We start from the raw sequence: 22,694 nt of genomic DNA, 5'->3' as shown, positions 1-22,694 counted from the left end.
CCAAGTGGGAGCCTAGGGGGTAAGGGAGGCGGGGATGTAGAGGCAAAACTTCAACCCCTTGTGGGCTGCCAGTTGGACAGCCATATCTTAGTGATCAGAAGCATAGTCAATTTTGCAAAAGTATTAAGTGTCATGTTGTTTTACTAGCCTGGGCTTTTGGTAATGGGAAGACTATCTGCTGGTGTTAATAGTGAACTCATTTCTATTTTATACACTAACTAGCACTTTTTAAAAATGGCATAAGCAGAAGTGTCTTGTATTGAACCTAACTGTATTGTAATTTGGCAACAGAGTATGTAAGAAACAGGCTACCTTTTTAAGGTGCATATATTTACATTTATATTAAATACAGGGCTTCAGATTCTGGCACATAGTTGTATAGGTTCAAACAACAATTCTTGTTTCAGTGGAGGCTTTTTCCCTTTTTCAGAGAAAGTCCTGCCCTCTGCCTTAAAGAATGAACACAAACCTCTTCAGTCCCTCCCCACATTTGCGAAGCCAACAACAGCCTTGCAGACGTTCAACAGTGCAATATTGACTCCCGTGAGCAGCAACAACAGCACAGGTTTCCTGCGGAACCTACTGAACTCCTCCGGAGGAAAGGTATCCCAGGACTCTGGCATTACTTCATTTCTCTTGTGGTTGTGAAGCCAGATGTTCCAGTTTTCCCCAGCAGTGCTGCTCTAATCTCACAAGGCATGTGCCACAGTAAATAAACAAGGAAAGAATAATTTAGTTGGAGGAATCAGGTTTATCTGTCAGATGCATTCACACTGCAGGCCCCCATTGCAGCCTTTCTGGAGTACAGCCAGTGACCCACGCTGCCATTAATCCTTGCTTTGTAAAGGACTCTGAGCCAGGCAGTGCTTCTAGACAGTCCCTAGTTGAGAGATGCAGCCCATTCACTGATTAATGTGCATTCAGGCAGTGTCTGAGAGCTTTCCAAAGGAATCTTCAACTAGATCTGAGTTTGGCTTCTCCTTGAGGGCAATCTCCTTGAGTAAACAGCATGGATTGTAGGCTGCTCAACTCCATGTATGCAGGTATAAAGTGTGTGTAATATGCTTACTTTTGAAATAGTGGATTGAAAGCTCCCTGGGCTTCACCAGTGAAACCTCACTGACTTCCATGCAGTAAGACAAATAAATCCTTGCTAGATGCCATACCTCATGGACTTCTGCAGCTTTGCCCAGGTGGAACTAAGATCCAAATTTTACTTATGATAAAATACTGTAGAGGGAAACTAAGATGTATTGGGAAGGTTTAGGAGTAGCACATCTTAGTTGAATCTTCCACCCCAATTCAAATGACCTCTTGAGGTCCATTCAAGCTGTGGAAGAAATCGAACTTTGCGTTGTGGTTGAATCAGAACTGACAGAGCCAGCTTTTCTTTATTTAAGGCTATACTGTGATCACGGGGAGAATTCCATACAGCAAGGGGAATCACCCTCTTGTCTGTTTCAAAGGATTTCTCAAACTCTGTAAGTTTACAAGCATATTTATACTTAAGACAAAGAAAGAGAAAAAAATATGAGCTTGGAGAAACGAAACAATAGTAAATTACATACAGACGGTTTACTTAAAGAAAACATACATGCACAGGGTAATATATCAAGACAAAACAAGGCATACAGAATTCCTTAACTCAGAACATGTAACTGAAATAAGCAGTATCAGGACTTCTGGTCTCTGCCTGTTTTCCTAGTCGAGCAGGCCAGAAGCCCAACCAAATCCACTACCATGCAGCCCTAGGATTCTTCTGAGAGAAGAATATTCTATTCCCTACCCAAAGTATAGGCTTAGGTGAAAACGTTGGGAAGTGAAAAATGTGTTGGCAAAAACACAACTGCAGTGTTACATTTTTTTTGCAGAACAAACAGCATTTTGACAAGTGGCAAGACAGCACTGAGGCAAATGTTAACATCTTTTCCTTTTCTCTTACTAAATTCAGACTGAGAACGGCCTCAAGAATACACCCAAGGTCCTTGATGATATTTTTGCCTCTTTGGTGCAAAATAGAACAGTTACAGATGTGCCTAAGAAGCCTCAAGGATTGACTATAAAGCCTACCATAATGGGCTTTGATACTCCCCACTATTGGTTATGTGATAACCGCTTGCTGTGTCTCCAAGATCCCAACAACGAGAGCAACTGGAATGTCTTCAGGGAATGCTGGAAGCAGGGGCAGGTAATGTCTTATACACATTGGCTGCTTACAGACCTTAAAAAATCCAGTGCTTTACTTTATACTTGGTGTGCCCCCGTGTTGAGCCTAGCACATGCCTAGAAGAGGTACTGCATTAGTTGGACCCAGCTTGCCCAACCTCTGTATAATCAGGTGCTTTAGTGGGGATTTATTGGCACTTTTATCTAACAGATGATTCAATCAGCTGTTAGATATAAGCACCAGAAAGCCCCGGTGAAGTGCCCAATCTACAATCTATACAGACGTTGCAGAGCCAGGTCAAAGTAATGTACTGTTTCTTCCAGTGAACCGGGGGTGGGGGGGATCGTCTTGTGGAGAGAGGGGTAGTATTGCCTGCCTAGGTTTTATAATAATAAAATCACTGGTCTCTGAGCACTAGTCACCAGAAAGATCTTTAGGAAATAGTTTCTAGTCATAGAGCCTACAACTTCTCAGAACCAAGGCTGAACATCTGGCAGTGACTGGTATTTCCCTTCACCCTTTCTGTTTAGTTTTGCTGCTTTGTCAGAAAGCATTGTGGGTATAATAATCCCTAACTGTCTCTGTCATATGGCTGTTAAGTACGTTGAGTAATATGAAATGCCTTGATCTTTAGAATTTTTAGTTCATTTATCCATTAAAATATCCTGTGCATTTTATTTTGATACATCTTATTGAAATAGATTAGTGGCCCCTTTTGTGATTTGGTTTCCTAGACCAGATGTTGGCTGTCTGTCACAAGGCTTTGTACCATTGCTTATAAGCAACTACAACAGTTCCTTTTAATGTTATGTGCATGTTACTGGGGAGTAGATTATATACCAAAATACTTGCCACAGACTCAAGTCTGAGAGGTTGAACCTCTTTGGTCTGTCTTCTGAAAAACTGATTGCTTGGCAGGCAGGGTCTCAGACATTGCCCTGTGACCATCTTGTGTCTCACAGAATACCTTTTTCTTTGAAAGAGTCTAAATGTATTTTGAAAAGTTTGCTGCTTCTGTCTTCTGAGGCAACATAGGAGTGAATTAAGATGTTGCTACTGGTGTCTTCTCTGTTTCCCTCCAGCATGGAGAGTGTCACTTAAATCAGCACAGTATTTAAACTTCTCTCTTGGAAGTGAACAACACCCCTGAAAACAGGAACATGCTACATAATTCTAGCATAGCAACCTAATTAAACAATGCCTACTCACTTGTACTCTAAAAATACCAGTGTCCAGGAAAAAAATTGAGAGAAGATAACAATTTATCACCCTAAAAGAAAAAATAGTCTTTTTTCCAAATTAAATTTGGCATAGTCTATAGCATTTGTCGTCGTAACTTCTATACTCTGAAGCTTTGCCTAAATATGTATGTTGTTTTAAAAATCAACTGAATTTGTAAAACCTCTTTACAAAGAATATTTTTAATTTTCCTTTAATGTGTTTTTGTTAGCCTGTAATGGTGTCTGGAGTGCATCACAAATTAAACCCGGAGCTGTGGAAACCAGAGTCCTTCAGAAAGGAATTTGGCCAGCAGGAAGTAGATCTGGTTAACTGCAGAACCAATGAAATTATCACAGGAGCTACAGTAGGGGACTTCTGGGATGGATTTGAAGACATTCAAAGTATGTAATATGAATTCCCTTCTTTGCTATTGTGTTGTATAGAGGGTACTAAAAGCAGAGGCATGACTGATGGACCTGGTATTCAGGGCAAGCCACTCCTGCAGGGGTTAGCATCACTGGCATTTATACTGGGCAGTGTGTTTTGCTAATTACCCAAAATTTGGCAGCAAAAGGAAAAGGAGACAATTAGGCTTAATTTGTCACACCACCACAGTTGGCCACACCATTGCCACCTCCCCCTGCAGCAGTGGCCTCTCCTGGAAGTAAGCTGGCACCAGCCCCATGTGGGTTCCTTTATGGTTACTGCCAGACCCTCTGCCTCTATTTTGGTATCTCTTCCCCCTCCTCCTTAGTGCCCATGGACTTGTGCCCTACCCACCTACCTGTAGTTGTGCTACTGGCTAACAGCATGATAAACGGGCACTTCTATTTTTGCTGCTGGCTTTAATCTGTACTGGCAGGCTTTGGGTGAAAGAATAAAACCAACTTACAATGGTCAGTTTGCTGTTGTAAACTCCATAGTAGTTTGTTTCCTGTAGAGACACAGCTATCCAGAGCACCTTGCTACTGGATGGGGGAGCTGGCAGTAACATGTTGGCATTGAGAATGGGCTGCGGAATGGCAGACTCAAGTTTGAAGATGCGTGGCCCAAACACTGGTGTATAGTTCTTCCTGATTCTTCCAGTGGGTAACATTTTTACACTAGAATAGTGATTTACAGTGGTAAAGTGCTGGGTGTCCCATGTCTGCTCCACATTTTATGCTGGTACAAAAGTAGATTACACTGGTATAAATGTATGTGTTTGGACCCTTTACTTGTGGTGGGATAAGCTAGATCAGGGTTTTTCAACCTGTGGGTCACAAGAATGTATGAAAGGGTCATGAACAAACTTTAAAAATGGGGTTTCTTTTAAAGGAGATAGATGTGGGAAACTGTGGCTTTTCCCTTGCAGACTGGCAGAGTTTCAGCGTGCAAAGGGCTGCTTGCCCCACACGCCCACCCACTGCCCCATATGCTGTGGGGGCTGGGCCCTGGGGGTAGCAGGTCAGGACTGAGGGGTACTGAGTTGGGACTGGCCATTGAAGTTTATAGATAGATCCTGGTACAAAAAGGTTGAGAAGCACTGGACTAGATGACCTCTGGAGGTCCCTGCGAACCCTAGTTTTCTGTGAACATATGATTGTGTTATCTGCTCTGGCTGGCTTGGAATGCTAGGAAGATTTTCCATAGCAAAGTGCACTGATGTGATTTTTTTTCGCAGTCCTCAGCTTGTGTGCTAGGATGGAAAGGTGTCATTAAATAATTTTGTATTCTGGTGTCTTAGACTAGCCCAGAGGTTCTCTGGGTAAGCACTTCGAGGAAGTTGGGGCGCTCCCCCAGCTAAGTGAAACCATTCTTTTGTTGTTTGCCCAACTAGTTGAGTAGAACCTGAAAAGCAACATGTCTAAGCGCTGACAAGGTGGAACTGGCCAGTCCAGATTTATCAGTATTTAAAAAGTGCCTCCTGCAAGGGAGGCATCTATTTGCTGCAGCAGACACTGGACTCTGAACACCAGGTGTCAGGAGAGCTCTGAAGACCTGCCGTGCCTTCTAGGCAAAGACCTGAAACTGTTCAGAAAGCCAGTGACATTGTTGGGTTTTGTTTTGTTTTTTTTAAATAAAGGCCGTGTCTGAAGCACTCCATTATGGCTGTATGGAGTGCTGTACCTTATAGTTCAGAAGTAGTGTAGCACTGAGGGCGTTCCTGCCTCGCTGGAGAGCTTAATGTGGGTGCTGTGCATGTACCAGTAAATCACTTACACTGCTTTCAGTTTGTTGGGAGACAGTGAGTACAGAGGGGGCATATTGTGTCCAGTGTCAGTACAGTAGTCGCTAGCTTTGTACTAGTGGTGTAGACCTGCCCTAGGGACCAGGGCAAAGGGAATGCAGTTCTGTTTGGTGCACAGAGTGGATTAGGCTGGTATTGTTAAATGCCAGCGGGGTGTCAGTGCCCCAGGGCTCCGTATGCTCTACAAGAGCTAAAATGCTCTGCATGCAGCTCCCTCAGCTTGGTCCCTAGAGCTGATGTTTATCATAGAAAATGAGTTGGAAGGGACCTCCAGGAGGTCATCTAGTTTGATCCCCAGCTCAAAGCAGGACCATCCCCAACTAGATCATCCCAGCCAGGGCTTTGTTGAGCCAGGTCTTAAAAACCTCCAAGATGGAGATTCCACCACCTCTCTAGGTAACCTGTTCCAGTGCTTCCCATCTTGGTGAGAGGTTTTTCTTGATACCCAACTTAAACTTCCCTTGCTGCAACTTGAGACCATTGCTCCTTGTTCTGTCATCTGGCACCACTGGGGAGAGTCCATCTCCATCTTTTTTTTGAACCCCCCACCCCAAGTACTTGAAGGCTGCTATCAAATACCCCCCTCAGTCTTCTCTTCTACAGACTAAATAAACGCAGTTCCCATAGCCTCTCCTTATAAGTCATGTGCCCCAATGCCCTAATCATTTTAATTGCTCTCTGCTGGACTCTCTCCAACTTGTTCACGTCCTTTCTGTAGTGGGGGGCCCAAAACTGGACACAGTACTCCAGATGTGGCCTCAGCAGTGCAGGATAGAGCAGAATAAGCACTACCTTTGATCAGCTGGCAAGGCTTCTACTAATGCAACCAGTATGCCGTTAGCCTTCTTGGCAACAAGGGCGCACTGCTGACTGATATCCATCTTATTATCCACTATAACCCCCAGGTCCTCTTCTGCAGAGCTGCTTCTTAGCCAGTCGGCCCTCAGCCTGTCCCGGTGCATGGGATTCTTCCACCCTAAGTGCAGGACTTTGAACTTGCCCTTCTTGAACCTCATGAAATTTCTTTTGGTCCAATCCTCTGATTTGTCTAGGTCACTCTGAATCCTAGCCCTACCCTACTGCATATCTGCTATACCTACCGGCTTGATGTCATCTATGAACTTGCTGAGGGTGCACTCCATCCCATCTTCCAGATCATTGATGAAGATACAGAGCAAAACCAGCCCCAGGACTGACCCCTTGGGGCACTCTGCTTGATACCAGCTGCCAACTAGACATTGAGCCATTGACTACTACCTGTGGATCCTGGCAATCCAGCCAGCTTTCTTTCCATCTTACAGTCCATTCATCCAACCCATATTTCTTCATCTTGCTTGCAAGAATGCTGTGGGAGACTACCAAAAGTCTTGTTAAAGTCAAGATACAGTATATGCGCTGACTTTCTGAGCATCCACAGAGCCAAGACCTGCTCAGTGATTTTTCTGGGGACTGAGGTGAGACTGACAAGTCTATCATTCCCTGGATCCTCCCTTTTCCCTGTCTTAAAGATGGTCACTATATTTGCCCTTTTCCAACCATCTGTAACCTCCCCCAATTTGCCATGAGTTTTCAAAGATAATGGCCAGCAGCTCTGCAGTCACATCAGCCAACACCCTCAGCACCCATAGATATGTTGCATCTAGCCCCGTGGACTTGTACATGTTCAGCTTTTTTAAACAGTCCCTAACCTGTTCTTTTGCCACTGAGAGCTGCTTACCTCTTCCCCAAACTCTGCTTCCTGGTGCAGTAGTCTGGGAGCTGACCTTGCCTGTGAAGACTGGGGTGAAAAAGACATTGAGCCTTTTCTTCAGATCTGTCACTAGGTTGCCTCCCCCATTTAGTAAGGGACCCACACTTTCCCTGACTTTCCTCTTGTTGCTGACACTTGTGGAAACTCTTCTTGTTCCCCTTCACATCCCTTGCTAACTGCAACTCTAGTTGCATTTTGGCCTTCCTGACTTCATCCCTGCATGCCCGAGCAATATTTTTATACTTCACCCTAGTTTGTCTAAGATTCCACTTTGTGTAAGCTTCCTTTTTGTGTTTAAGCTCACCAAAGAGTTCTCTGCTAAGCCAAGCTAGTCACTTGCCACACTCGCTAATCTTCCTGCACATTGGGATGGTTTCTTCCTTTGCCTTCAGTAAGGTTTCTTTAAAATACAGCCAGGTCTCCTGGACTCCCTTCCCCTTTGGACTGGCCTTCTGTAAGTCCTCTGAGGGAATCGGTCTACTTTTCTGAAGTCCAGGGTCCATGCTCTGCTGCTCTTCTTTTTGTCAGGATCCTGAACTCAGTCATCTGGTGGTCACTGCTGCCCAACTTGCCATCTACTTCTGCATCCCTCACCAATTCTTCCTTGTTTGTGAACAGTAGGTCAAAAAAAGCATGGCTCGTAGTGTCACAGGCCAGCTGGGCACTGTGAGTGTATCAATTCTGTCGCAGGCCAACTGGGCAGTTTGGTTCAGTTTTGGATCAAGGAGGCAGAGTTGGGAGTGGAGTAAAGGCAAATTTATTATAGCTTACACATGCACAACAGTTAACAGAAAGATAAATGTGATAAGCAGATGATGCAGTATTAAAGAGCTAATAGTAAATAACAGATGATAACAACAGATAAATAGATCAATTCAGTCACAGGCCAACTGGGCACTGCAAGGGTATTAGCCACTGGGCTGTTCAAAACAACAGATAGACAGACATGGGTTGGCAACTTATTGATAGTCCCTCAATGCCAAGTAGGCATCAGGTGATTCCAGTGAAGTCAGGCATCCCCAATCAACGCTGTCAGAGGGATTACTGGGGAAGGTCCCTTGATCAGGATCCGATCCTCACTCACACCAGGAGTCCAGGGTCTGGGCGTGGAACAGAAATGACCATTTTGTTTCCTCCTTCCTGTTGGTTATCTGATGCATGTGCTTTTATACCTAGTTGCTAATCTGTTGGCTTTAGAGCCACTCATGGTTTTGCCCAATAGCTGTTACCCTATGGGATTGAAAGGTGTCAAAAATTATCATAAAAGGTTACTACCCAGACTCGGGTTTATCCAATAAGCAAATTATGTTGCAGCACCTTTAGGTTTGAAATTGACATTGCTCTGCCTAAGCCCAACCCCTTTTAGGTTTCATTTGAATATACTTTCTTGGGATGCTTTCCTGGAATGAGTTGGGTGTGCCAGGCAGTTGGATCCAGTTTTTTTTATCGTCAAAGCTGAACCCTGAGAAGAAACTGTTAGATCAGCTAATCTCACGTCCACAGCTTTGCCTATGGGGCCCAGTCAGTTCCACAAACAGTTAATTTTATCATTTTGGTTAAACTTATGACAGATAAGTTACATTTGCAGTTTACAAACTTACAAGCTTCATATTAACTAATATTATCTGTTTAGGCAAAATACCAAATGCTTCTAAGAAGCACATATATATTGCTTATTAATCCCTCTGGTTTTGGCTGTCACACCTAGTTTAATGTCTCCAACACTTGCAGCAGGAAGTTGTCCCCAATACTCTTCAAAAACTTCTTGGATTTCCTGTGCACTGCTGTGTTGTCCTCCCAGCAGATGTCAGGGTGATTGAAGTCCCCCATGAGAACCAGGGCCTATCACTGGGAAACTTTGCTGTTTCTCTAAAGAAAGCCTCATGTACCTCAGCCTCCTCATTTGGTGGTCTGTAGCACACACCCACCACAACACCAGCCTTATTGTTGTTGTTCCCGCTAACCTTAACCCAGAGACTTTCAACAGGCCTATTTCCAGGTTTCATACTGGACCTCTGAGCAATCACACAGCTCTCTTGCTTTCAGTGCAACTCCTCCTTCTCTTCTCCCTTGCCTGTTATTCCTGAACAGTTTGTACCCATACATGATGGTGCTTCAGTCACATGAGCTGCCACCAAGTCTCTTTATTCCAATCACGTCATAGTTCCTCTACTGCACGAGGACTTCCAGTTCTTCCTGCTTGTTTCCCAGGCTTCTCGCATTTGTGTACAGGCACCTGAGGTGACTAGCCAATTGCCCCACTTTATCAGGAAGACTAAAGTCTCCCTTACAGCCCGCTTCTGCTTCCTCTTCTTCCAGGTCCTCCATTCCCCCACTTACCTCAGAGCTTTGTTTTCCGTACCCCTGTGAACCTTGTGTAAATCCTTCCTCACTAGGTTAGCGAGCCTGTCTGCAAAGATGCTCTTCCCTCTCTTCATCAGGTGGATCCCATCTCTTCCTAGTAATCATTGGAACAACATCCCATGGTTGAAGAAGCCAAATCCCTGCTGGGAACACCACCTGAGCCTCCATGCATTGATTTTCAGGATGCATCTGCTCCTACCAGGGTCCTTCCCCTTGACTGGAAGGATTGAGGAAAACACCTGTGCCCCCCTCCCCTTCACCCTTGCACCCAGAGCCTTGGAGTCACTCTTCATCCGCTCGGGGTCATCCCTGGCAGTATCATTGGTGCCCACGTGGATGAGCAGCATAGGGTAGTAGTCAGAGTGTTGGACAAGTCTCGGTGGTCCTTCCATGACATCTTGGATCCAGGCTCCAGGCAGGCAGGAGGCTTCTCTAGACAACAGGTCAGGCCAGCAGGTGGATCCCTCCAAGCTTCATCTTTGGAGTAGTGGTCTTGATCCTTGCCACCTTGGAGATTCCTGGCCTGCTCTCTTCCACCACTGGAATGCTCCCCTCCTCCTCTGCTGCTAGCACTCCATATATGCTCTCTGGGCAAACCATTGTACATGGGAATGACTGCTACTTGCTTCCAGCTCCCGCTTCCTGGGAGTCCCTGCCCTCTTCCTTTTCTAGCAGCACCTCAGGCAGTCCATCCTCCACAGTCCTAGAGGTTTCCTCCAGCATGGAATTGATGAAGTTGTCATGGTGGAGGATGCTTCAGAGCCTTGCTGCCTTCTCCCTGAGGGACACCACCAGAATGCACCGCTTGCATTGTAGGCACTCCCCCACCTGCCTGACATGGAAAGGAATTGGCAAGCTGTGGTCTGCACAGCACCAAAGCAGGACCTGGGTGGAAGCCTCAATGGCCTGCAGTCCTGTCTGGACAGACACCTCACAGTTGGAAGCAGAGAAAGAGCTGGAAGTAGCAGTGGGTCTGGGATTGACATGTCTCTGGGTCTTTTAATCTGTTGCCTCTTACTTCTTGCTTCTCTTACCAAATAAGATCTTCCCTAGCAACCTCCTCTGTAGCTGCCCTGTTTGCTGTTCCCTCATCTGAAGGGTTCCTTTTTCCCTGCAGCCTCTTTCCTCTCAGCAAGCATACAGTGAAGGAATGAAAGAGAGTTTCCAAGCAAGCTCCCCCTTGCTCTGGACTCTGGTTAAACAAGGGGCTTAAGTCTTGGTCTAGCTGCTGAATTTTGGCTGCTAAAATAACTGTAGGTTAGTCCTAATTACATTTTAAAAAAGGATCTTACCTTTCAGGCTCACCTTCAAAGAGGGGTGGCAAACTGACCTGCGAATTGCTTGCAAACTGTTCTGTTTGCTTCTCTGCTCCCCTGGTTGGTTTGCCTTGGGAGGGTAGTTATGCAAATCTGGATTAACTGGAGCTCCTTATGCCATCTTCTGGAGGGTTATGTTGCTTGCTAGACAAGTGGCAAAGAGGTTACTTCAAAGAGAACAGAAATATTTCCCAGGAGAACTGTGTTTTTTGGCTTTAACATATTCCTGTTACCTGTCCACCTTCCTCCTCTGTCCCCATCTGGAGAGAGCCTTCTTAAAACACTTATTCTTAAGGGGGCAGGAACAGAGTGGGGGTAAGAAACTCCAGCACGGGGTACTGAATAATTAATTTCTAACCAGTTCTTTAGCCAAGCAGATTGAGAAGCTGTTTGTAAGGCTGAAGTGGGCATTGATTTCTTGAAGCTAAATTGCAACTGATGGGGTCTAAGACAAACCATTTTTAGTATAAGACTTACAAATTGCAGGAAACTGATACTGTCAACTCATAATGTTAGGTCGCCTTAAGACGGAAGAAGGAGAGCCAATGGTGTTGAAGCTGAAGGACTGGCCTCCAGGTGAAGACTTCAGAGACATGATGCCGTCTCGGTATGAACTTTGCACGTATGGAGGACTGGGGCAATGGGTAGTAACTACTTGTATTTGGTACATCAGCCAAATAAGAGTACTTAAATGCTGTCCATTTTGAAACATCCACTTCAGCTTTGAATAGTGATGCGTAATACAGTCAAACTTCACTTGTTTCTGTGAGATGGCTGGGTGTGAGATGCAAGTTTTGCAAGTATGCAGTGAGCTTCTTGAATGAGTTCTCAAATGATCTCAGCTCTTGGTGCAGTAGGGTGATAACCTTTAGTCTAAAACACAGCTTGTTCTGTAAAGTTTTGTTTTGACAAACCTAAACTGGGTTAAATTTGAGAAGTCTTCACCAAAATTGCATGCGTTTAGAAAATTGGACAAATAGTTGATATGAGAGGCTTCCGCATATTTCAGTAGAACAATTAATGTACTAAATCCAGCTATTACATCTGTGCCATTCTCATGTCTTGTTTCTCCTTTTCTTTCATTGTTAGACATGGATAACTGGGCACTTTTACATGCTCCTCCCAGAGGTGGGGAGGGTGGTGCTTTAATTAGAGCAGCTCCAAGAGCCACTCTAATTAAAGCATTGCCACATCTCCTGCATCAGTGTCCCTGCACTTAAAAATGGCAGTGGGGCATTTCAACTAAAGCTCGTTCAGTGAGCATGGGGATGCTGATACAGGAGATGCAGGAGGCTGCTGGGGAGCAGTAATTGCCATGCTCAAGCAGACTCGATTAATTGAGAATTCTAGCGCATTGGAGCGGTCTCTATGCTCATGTAAAGGGACCCTATATGTGGTAATGCAAGACTTTGATTACAGTAAACATTTTCTTTCCCTCTTTTTATTTGGCCTGTGGGTTTCCATATTGTTATTTAGCGTGAATTGTATTTGTTCTGTTGCAGATTTGATGACTTGATGAATAACATTCCACTGCCAGAATACACTAGAAGGGGCGGCAAACTCAACCTTGCCTCGAGACTTCCTAACTATTTTGTTCGACCAGATTTGGGTCCTAAAATGTACAATGCATATGGTAAGTAATATTTTTTTTTTAAAAAATTCTGTAGCCTGCACTTTGTGTGTTCTAGTAATTACTGCCTTCAGAATTATGTAGAGCAGAGGCTCCCAACCTTGGGGCACGACCCAAATCAGGGTTGCAGGGGTCTGCCCCTCACCCCACCCCTCCTGCCTGTGGGGCTCTCCCGGTGCATGGTCCATCCAACTCGCACTGCTGCTGCTCTCCACAATCCCAGCCTGGCCTGGGCTCTGCTGGCACAACCAGGCATGAGTGAGTCAGCGGCAGGGGTCACGACCTGGATTTAGGGTCACAGCAAAAAAAGGTTGGGAGCCACTGATGTGGAGTCGTTGTGATCTTGGTGAACTGACCAAGGGAATAAATTGTTTGGCTGGGAGCCCCAGCAGTTCTCAGAAATAGTTAGTTGAATATGCTTCATGTAGATCTTCTGTTGTCTTGCATTTAAGCTAGTAACACTTGTCCTGTAATTCATGAACTCAGTCTGCTGCGCTTCCAATATGTTATCCATGTACTTTGTTACTGTCCCACAGCTCTGTGCTACTTCTGCTCCATCTTTCAGGATCTCTTTCTTTGATCCATATCTTCCTTTTAACTCTCCCTGAAATCTTTTCTGATCTTCACCCATGTGCATGCAGCAACTTGAAGAATAGAAAAATTTATTTTTCAAGCATGCTTCTGTTGGATGCTTGACTCTTATTTACTTTTAATATGATTGTTGATAGTTCAACTGCCTTATGCAGCATGAACAGGGATTGTCTGAGAATTAGACCAGTCTGAATCATCACAGATCTCATTTATACAGGGAATTCATCATGTCTAGCAGCAGCTCTGAAGCACACTGCAACTTCTGCAGGCAAGGCAGCCTTTTAATTTGGAAGCAGTGGCTCCACAAGGCACTGTGGGCTGGCTAATTAGCACTGCTGAGTGACTGCATCAGTCAACTTTCTGCTATGCTAATTAATCAGCACATGATACCTTGCAGATGTGGCATTACTCCTACATGAAGCAGCTGTGGCTTGTTTGGCTGAGCTTGGTGAATTTCCCCTGCCTACATAACTGTAGAAACACTGTCCTGGCACATCTTGTGCCTGACTTCTGTATGCCATAGCAAAGTCAGCTGTGGATGCAAACGGCTACAATGTGGTAGGCTGTAAGCCAATTCTGAAGCCTGCATTTTATAAGTCAATAGTGGGGCAACACTTCAGTCAGGGTACTGGAAACCTTTTGTAATGCTTCAGTCAGGTTAAATGTACTCTAAATGCCTACCCTCTGGCTTTTCAAATAGTGCTGCTTTCTTGGATCACTGATCCATTTCATTTGCTTCAACTTTTCAGGTTTAATAACTCCAGAAGATAGAAAATATGGCACAACAAACCTCCATTTAGATGTCTCAGATGCAGCCAATGTTATGGTTTATGTGGGCATACCCAGAGGGCAGGTTAATCAGGAAGAAGGTAAAACTTTTGTTCATTGGGGTCATGTGTGGCAGGAAGCAGAGCCCTTGTGGTAAGTGTCTGTTCTGTCTCTCTCTCTCTCATCTCTGACAGAAGTACTTAAAACCATACAAGACGGTGACTCGGATGAGTTGACAATTAAGCGCTTTACTGAAAGCCGAGAGAAACCTGGAGCTCTGTGGCACATTTATGCTGCCAAAGATACAGAGAAGATCCGGGAATTCCTGAAAAAGGTCAGATAAACGTTCCATGGAGCAATGGGTGTGTTGCTGGAAATGCAGAATTTCAGCGCAGCTAAAAATACAGTAATGCGCCTAGGCTAAATATGGCCTACATTCTTTACTCCATACTAATTTTCTGCTACTGCACTGGGAAAGCATTATCTTCTTCTCTTTAGAGCCATGTAGGTTTTTTTTTTTTTTTAATTTATAAATGCTGCACACATGCACAATTTGTGGGTGTGGTGTACCAATGAGTTTGCAGTAAATATTCTTGTGGACTCTTCTGGACAATTGATTTACCTGCAGATGCAGGGGGTTGTATGATGACTTTGAGGGGAGGAGGAGCACTTTTTCCGTTTTGTGTTCTTATGTTTGTAGACTGGAGGACAAGTAGCAATGCTGGAAAGGGCTTGTGGATAAAGTTCTGAACATGAGCTTCTGCTGTGCAATACTTTGGGCTAATGAAAACCTTATCGTAGAAAAGTAGAGCTGGAAGGAGGACCCCCAGAGGTCATAGCATTGTAGTACTTGGGGTCGGAAGGGACCTAAACAGATCATCAGGTCTGACCCCCTGCCTAAGGCAGGAGCAGGAGCCGATTTGCTCCCTGATGCCGGATCATTCCTATCCAAGCTATTCTATATAAATTCATTGTCTAACATATTAGCAAAACCATAGTGAATCCTGACACAACCACAGGACATAACACCTTGACCTGCCATAGGTAAAGGTATAGGGACAACAGTGGCCAATGTCCTCCTGCTGTAAATGTTGTTAAAATATGCTTGAGAGATCCAAGGAAGATGGCCATACCTCCCACTAAGGAGGAAGGCAAAAATCCCGGTCTGTACCAGTCTGACTGTGGGATAAAGTTACTTCCTGATCCCAGTTATGGCATTTGAGCTGACTGTGAGCAGACCCTCTCTTCCAAGTTTTAGTCCCAGCAGGAGCATTGGCACATCCCTGTCAGTCTTCAGCCCTGGCTGCAGCCAACACCCAATGCCTCTGAGGAAGGTAAACCCCCCCACCCCCTGATACTTGTAGCAGCAGGAGGGGGGAAAGTCCTTACCAGCCCCAGGCAGTGAACAACAAAACCCAGAAGATGCCCATAGTAGAGCATAGGCATAGCCACTCATAGATCATTGCTTGTCCAACCTCCTCTTGGATGCATCCTGTGATAGAGATGCCACAACTTTGCTAGGTAGTCTATTCCACTGTCTCACTGTTCTAACAGAGAAGTTTTTCCTGATATCCAGTCTAAACCTACATTGCTGCAGCTTCAGGCTATTGGCCCCTGTCCTATTCTCTGCAGCAAGAGACCAAAGGTGCTTTCCCTCTTTATGGCAGCCCTTCAGATATTTGAAGATTATCATGTCCCCTCTTAGGCTTGTTCAGCTTGTGGAAAAGCACTTTGACATCTCATATGCCTTCCACACCCTTTTATCATTTTTTGTCACCCACCTATGGACCCTCTCTAACTTCTCCACATCCTTTTAAAAATGTGGAGCCCAAAGTTGCACACAATACTTGGTACTGTTTAGGCCTTATCTACAGTAAAGAGGCATTATCACCTCCCACGTCTTGCACTTCATACTTCTGTTAATGCATCCCAAAACTGGCATTTGCCTTTTTTTACAGCTAAATAACATTTGTAGACTCAATATGAAACTGTATCAACCATAACTCCTAGATCCTTCTCCATAGTGCTGCCATCCAGCCAAGTGGCACCTGCTGTGTATTTGTATTTTTTGACACCTTGCATTTGTCAGCATTAAACTTCATCCTGTTAGCTCCAGCCGAGCTCTCCAGTCTGTCAAGATCCTTCTGAATTGAACTTCTGTCTTCCAGCATGTTCACAGCCCTTCCCAGTTCCACGTGGTCTGTAAACGTGCTCAAGAAGCAATCTATTCTGGCGTCTAAATAATTAATAGACATATTGAACAGCACTGGGCAGTGGAGAGAAACCTGGGGGACTCCACTTGAAACCTGCCATTCTGACATGGATCTGTCTATAATTGAACTTCACTATTGAGCCAGGTTGTTTATCTGCCTTATAGTAGACTTGTCCAGCTCATGTTTCTCCGATTCGTTTATAAGAAGATTGTGTGAGACTTTGTCAAAAGCCTTGCTGAAGTTCAAATGCACTATATCCACTGCACTCTCTTCATCGACGCAAGGAATTTATTTTGTCAAAAGAGACCAAGTCTTATTTGGTACAACTTGTTCTTAGCAAATCCATGCAGGCTGCTCATGATCAACCTTTCCTTCAGATGCTTGCAAATGGATTTCTTTTATAATATCCTTCAGTAACTTTCCAGGTATTGAAGGTGAGATTAACTGATCTGAAGTTCCCCGGGTTCTCTTTTTGAATGAATTAAGGAGAAAACCAACTAAGGTAATTGAGGTGGTTGTATCTTTGTATTTGGCCCTGGTTGAAATGCTGTGGTGCTACTCTCCATTCTGGTGTCAGCACTTCAAGAAGGGTGTGAAAAGACTGGGGAGGGTACAGAGAAGAGCCACAGAAGGGAGAGAGACTGGAAAGCATGAGCTCTTTGAAGTTCCCGCTATTTAGTTTATCAAAGAGAAGGTTACGGAGTAACTGAACTGGGGCACACGCATCAACATGGGGAACACTCTTGGTAAGAGGGCTCTCCAGTCGAGCAGGCAACAGCATAACAAGATCCAGAGACAAAAGCTCTACAGTTAGAAATAAGGCATAATTTTCATTGAGGAGCCCAGAAGTGGGGGGGTGGGGAAAAGGATTCTGTCCTGTGGAAGACTTCTGCATGTTGAAATCGTGCTTCATTCCACCTGAGAGCCAAACCCAAATAGTTTAGTTTTCCCCTTGAAAGGGACTCAAGCTCCTGCTTCAGGGCAGTCCCCTCAAGCAGGCAGCTGCAGCTGCAGGCTCTAGAAGTCTGAGTCTCTTGACTTGAAGCCGGTCAGGCAGGCAGCAGAGAACTTGGTATGCAGGGTGTGAGGAACCAGGCAGGTTTTGAAATCTGTCTGGGATCGGCCAGAATCTCAGTGATGTGAGAACCCCAGTGATGTCTGGCTTCAGAACATTTGTAAGGGGAGAAAGGGGAGGTTTGGAAATAACATTTAAAAAATATATATTCCTTTTAGCATTTTTCTGATTTACTTTTAAATTCAACCACTGAAACAATTAAACCAGGGTTGTGGGAGATTCTGCACCACTGGGAACCTTTAGATGAAAATTGTTATTTAAAACGGAAATGCTTTCATTCGACCAGAGCTACTAGACCTGGAGAAATTCACACCACTCTTATGGCCCGAGTTATGTAGGAAGTCAGACTAAATTGTCACAATGTCTACTTCTGGCCTTAAATGTATAGAACACATCCAATGTCACAGGAACTGAAAGGGTGTCAAGAGTGACTAGGCTTGATAGATATCTGGCTGGGGTATTATGATCCCAGTGCTCATTCCTGCCCAAGGCAGGGGGTCAGACTCTGATCTGGTCAGGTCCCTTCTGACCCTAGAAACTTTGAAATGTCCGAAGGAGTAGAAAATAAGTTATTGGTAGATGGATTGTTGGAGTGGCTTTGGGGGTAAGGGGATGGGGGGAATTGGAGACCAAACCCATGGCAGGATAAATTTAAGTCCACAGAAAGTTTTAAAGGCAAAAGGTAGAATAGTTCCTGAAAGTTGAGAGGAGAACAGTACACCCAGCTATGTTTTAAGCAATAGTGGCAAATCACTATGTTAAATCAGCATGGGAGGTTAACAGTAACAAAGTTTTCAAGTTTTGACTTAAATGAGCATTTTCAAGGTTCATTTGTCCATCCCTCTTTAAACATTTGTATGACAAGACAAGCAGCCGTGCGCTGTACTGGGCTATAGCATTACCAGATTCCAGTCCTGTTTCCAACATGGGCTGCCTCTGCCCCAGGCAAATCCAGTTCATTCCTCCACTTCTACTTCTCAGTTGTTAACTGGGGATAATTGCCTTCTTCACAGGAGGGTGGGAAGATCAGTTAGTCAAGTGTGGAATCTTTTACTTTTGATTAGTTAACTAGCCTGTGGGAACAGGTATGCCTATAAAGCTATGCTGTTGTCTTTAGAAATCTTCAAGTGTGATGGAAGGAATCCTACCTTGCATTGTAACTGTTACATAAGCATTGTTGATTCATACGGTTTTGGTTATTGTTCCATTGTCTGGCTTAGGGGTGCGTACCTAATATAACAAATGGATGTTTGATACAGTGCGTAACATCTTTTGGGTGGGTCACTGTCCTTTTCAGGTCTCAGAAGAACAAGGTCAAGAGAATCCTGTAGATCATGATCCCATTCATGACCAGAGTTGGTACTTGGACCGATCTCTGAGGAAACGTCTTCATCAGGAGTACGGAGTTCAAGGCTGGGCTATCGTACAGTTTCTGGGAGATGTAGTTTTCATTCCAGCAGGAGCTCCTCATCAGGCAAGGACAAATGGCACTTTCAGATTTGCTGTCTTCATAGGCTTTGCTCATGGCTAATAGCTCTCTCTTCTTTCTCAGGTTCATAATCTGTACAGTTGTATTAAAGTAGCAGAAGACTTCGTTTCTCCAGAACATGTCAAACATTGCTTCTGGCTCACTCAGGAATTCAGATATCTGTCTCATACACATACGAACCATGAAGATAAACTGCAGGTAACCCTTCCCCTTTGCCCCCTCCTGCTTTTCTTTTCTTTTTTTTAATTGGTTAAATAACTTTTTAATCTGGTTGATGTCAATCGCTGTGCAGTATTTGGGTTGCACCTAAAGGAGGATTAAAACTCCTGTGTTTCATGCTTCAATCGATTTGTAAGTGACCATGTTTTGAAGAATGACCCTAGTGGCAATTACTTGTAGCTTTAGTAAATGGTTTATAAACCTCTTACATTCTTTTAAATGGTTCTGGCACTTTTTACCGCATGTCTTTGTTTTGCTGTCACTAACAGAATACAACCTCCCTGAACTCCTAACTACCTCTCACACCACACTTGCATACAGTGATAGGCTTGGGGGCCACTTGGCTTTTAACAAGTGGCTATCTCCTTTATTTGGGGTAATTTTAAGTGAATTTCTCTGAATTTAGTCAGTGGAACCATTGAGCAGGTGGAAGCCATGTGGGGGGAAGAGAACATTTTTATTGTCTCAAGGACATATATGGCTATAATTTTTCAAATTGATATAGATCATCTGTACAGTTTTAAAGATGACTTTTTTTCCCTGCTAGGTGAAGAATGTCATATACCACGCTGTTAAGGATGCAGTCGGGATACTGAGAGCTAATGAATCCAGCCTCAGTAGGCCATAATGTGACAAGCCTTAACCATGCACTATGAAACTGGCAGCTGTTTTAAACTATTCCATCAGGACCTCTGTGGACTGAGATGATATGAATGTTACCTCATCTTCCTTTCAGCAGTACCAGCAAATTGCGGTACTTTGTTCTGTGTATTCTTCTAATGTTTACAAACCCAAGAGATGTATATGTAGAAATATTTGCGGACTGTGCCAGACTGTGAATGCTCAGTTGCAATTGAACTTTATACGGAGCTACTCTCCAAGCTGTACAAAGATACCTCTATAGAATTTATGTTGGAGACTATTCCAGATTTATGTTTGAACAATGTTAATCAGTCAAGATGCATTGTAAAGATCAAACTTGGTTTTAAAATTTATGTTGGGGGGAAGGGCACTAGAAAGAAGTATGAGGCTGTTTGATTTAATAACCAACCTGCACTTAAGTGTACTGAGAATACAGTTCTTAAGTGTTACATTAATGTAGAACTAGCATTGAGCTATTGTATATTAACATGGAATGGAGATTAACCATTGTTAGTTAAATATATTTAAATTTCTAAATGTTAAATGCCCTTTTCAGTAAAAATGCCTCCGTTTGAAATGTTAATGTCCCAGCTTAGACTAGTGTTTGTGGCCTTCTCTGATTCTTGGTTCCTAATAGTGGAAGGGTCTCCATACAACTCCTAGGTAGAACTGAAAGATTGTTTCTTTCTCAGCCTCTCTGCAAAGTGATTCCCATGTGATTTTGAACTTTACACCATTGTAAGCACACAGGATTTTCCAGGGTAGAAACTGCTACTAGGCAGCACTTTCTCCTGTAGCAACAGCCTAGCCAGGAGACCGTCCAGCCCCTGGTAATCTGATTCCCACCCACCCCCCACCCCCAAAGCCAAGTGCTTACATCTACCGGTATTCGTTTGTCTTTCCCAAGCCAACTCCTAGAGGAAAACTTTGAATTGCACCCCACTTGTATACAAGGCAATCTTTTACCTCAAAAGCACCAAGCTTTTACAGTGACTTCCAGACAGGGTGGAAAGCTATATTAGACTTCAAACACCTTTATGTATGCATCAGAACTCATGGTAGAGGTGATATCTCTTATTAGACCAGCTGGATTTTTGCAAAAAAAATATTTAATTGCAAGCTTTTCAGCACTTATGGTGTCTTTGAGACAGGATCTAAAGGAACGTGGGGTTTGCTTTTCTTGAGGGTTGTAGACTACTGCAGCTCCTGCTTGTGGAGATAGAGAGCATCTGAAAAAAACCCAATGAGCAGCACTGAGAGCTGAAGCTGATCTTGGCAGGGCTGTCATCCCTTGGTCAGGTAAACTTTTCTCTCTCACCTCATCTCTGGAGTCCTTTGTGGTGTACATGTGCACAAGCACTTGAAGAAACTATGGCTACAGTAACCACACTCTTTCCAGAACTAAGGGATGTTCTGGGGATGCCCTACATCCATTAAGTGGGGAGAAGGCACAAGAACAGAGGGCACAGTAGGGGGCTGAATGCATGGTTTTCCACAGAGAAGTGCAGTGGCCATGAACAACCTATCCCAAAGGATCATGCCTAATGCAAGGTATCCTAGCAAGCAGGCTATTGCTAAGGGAGACCAGCTAACAATCACTCTACACCTTGAATAGAGGAAACTTGTTTCAACTTTCTGTGCCTACTTTTAGAGAGTACCGACTGGCCTGGATTACATGTAGCGGAGTAACTTTAAGTGGTGGGAATCATAAAATTGGAAAGCCTGACTCCTATTTTTTTAGCCACTGTCCTTACTCCCTGCTGAAGAGTCATGGCACTTGGTGGGGAAAGACCAAATCCCTACAGCTAGGAGGAACCTTCACAACCATTCATGAACAAGGAAGAGAAATAGCTCCCCAGCCTACTCCCATGAGCGCTTTTACCATCTGTGTCTAGATAGCTCCCCTGTGACCTACCCAGGCTAGTGGTCCTGGAAGGGGCTTACTGGAGAGTGCTCTGGGAAGAGTGGGGAGCACTGCAAACTTTAAACAGTGTGACTGCTTCTATGGCTATTCACCGAACCAAGTCTTGTTTTTCTCTGCAGCAGGGCTATCTACAATGTAATCATCGTGACTGCTGGGAGGATTAGTTTAGGATTAGGATGAAATGCTTTGAGAGCCTTAGAGGAAGGATGTTGTAAGAAGACTAGACTTTCCTTTCTGGACAATTTTTCCCAGCTTTAACAAAATAGGACACAGCATGGTCTTTAAAACAGCAATGCAAGGTCAAAGCAGACTCAAGAGAGGCAAGGATTAAAAAGCACACATTTTAATAAACGTGCTTGTAGTGTTTCAGGAAAAAAAAAAAAAATGTACAGACTTGATAACATCAAGTGGTTTGGCAGCAGACTTAAGCCAATGAAAGTGCTTTGTTAGGGGGAAGATGCTACTTGATGCAAAGAACATAGTTTCAGGGTTTTTCTCTCTTGAAAATCATACAAGACAGCACAGCCCCACCTCCATTTCCCCACACCCTCTCACAGGTTTAACAGAAAAATGGTAAAAATAATTTCTTATAGAATACAAACCCAGGGGGGGAAAAAAAAGTATATTACAGAAGGTACTTTCACATATAAAGCTGTACGTGGATAGAACATTCCAGAGCAAACCAAAAGTCAGTCTGCACCCAGGAATTTAGCTCCGGAGTGTAGCCAAGCGTGACTGCATTGCTTCAATATCTTCCTCCTCCTCAACTGCAACAGCAGCAGCGGCAGCACCTATGGGTTCAGGTTCTGGAAGAGCATCTGTAACTTTACTAGGTGCTTTACCCAAGGCCCCTGCAAACAAGCCAGAGAAGGAAGCTTTGAGTGTGTGGTTACAGTTGCTCATCTGCATGTATCAAGTAGGTAACAGCTGCTTGAGAAGTTACTTTTGTACCTTTAAAATGTGCAGTCAGCCAGTGATAACTGAGTATGGACCTCCTAGAGCGAGGAGGTAAGAGCATGCCACTGAGCCAGCCACTTGCTACTGACCACATACACCTGGTCATTAAGGGGCCTACCGCCTGCCCAGGTTTACTGT

At 44.2% G+C, this 22,694-nt stretch overlaps 2 protein-coding genes across 3 annotated transcripts in view; one reads left to right on the top strand and one right to left on the bottom strand.

Annotated features, from left to right (window-relative positions):
* Window positions 1–20,258, top strand: part of KDM3A (lysine demethylase 3A) — a 49,333-nt gene extending 29,075 nt beyond the window's left edge. Inside the window, exons 17-26 of the mRNA XM_019553310.1 lie at window positions 431–603; window positions 1,952–2,188; window positions 3,618–3,789; window positions 11,565–11,655; window positions 12,551–12,681; window positions 14,019–14,138; window positions 14,232–14,371; window positions 18,623–18,799; window positions 18,878–19,012; window positions 19,581–20,258. Coding sequence (XP_019408855.1) covers window positions 431–603; window positions 1,952–2,188; window positions 3,618–3,789; window positions 11,565–11,655; window positions 12,551–12,681; window positions 14,019–14,138; window positions 14,232–14,371; window positions 18,623–18,799; window positions 18,878–19,012; window positions 19,581–19,661 — 1,457 coding nt within the window. The 3' untranslated portion in view covers window positions 19,662–20,258. The remainder of the gene's footprint in view (window positions 1–430; window positions 604–1,951; window positions 2,189–3,617; window positions 3,790–11,564; window positions 11,656–12,550; window positions 12,682–14,018; window positions 14,139–14,231; window positions 14,372–18,622; window positions 18,800–18,877; window positions 19,013–19,580) is intronic.
* A 1,674-nt stretch (window positions 20,259–21,932) lies between these two features.
* LOC109322135 (charged multivesicular body protein 3) overlaps window positions 21,933–22,694 on the bottom strand; it is a 46,430-nt gene continuing 45,668 nt past the window's right edge. Inside the window, exon 7 of one of the 2 annotated variants that reach the window (XM_019553028.1) lies at window positions 21,933–22,450. In XM_019553028.1, coding sequence (XP_019408573.1) covers window positions 22,308–22,450 — 143 coding nt within the window. In that variant the 3' untranslated portion in view covers window positions 21,933–22,307. The remainder of the gene's footprint in view (window positions 22,451–22,694) is intronic. The other variant, XM_019553027.1, reaches the window with a different exon arrangement.

This window comes from Crocodylus porosus, unplaced genomic scaffold (genome assembly GCF_001723895.1).
Source record: "Crocodylus porosus isolate Cpor-Errol unplaced genomic scaffold, CroPor_comp1, whole genome shotgun sequence".
NCBI classification, from domain to species: Eukaryota; Metazoa; Chordata; order Crocodylia; family Crocodylidae; genus Crocodylus; species Crocodylus porosus.
Note: the sequence above shows the minus strand (reverse complement) of the source record. Positions and strands in the feature narration are given on the sequence as shown.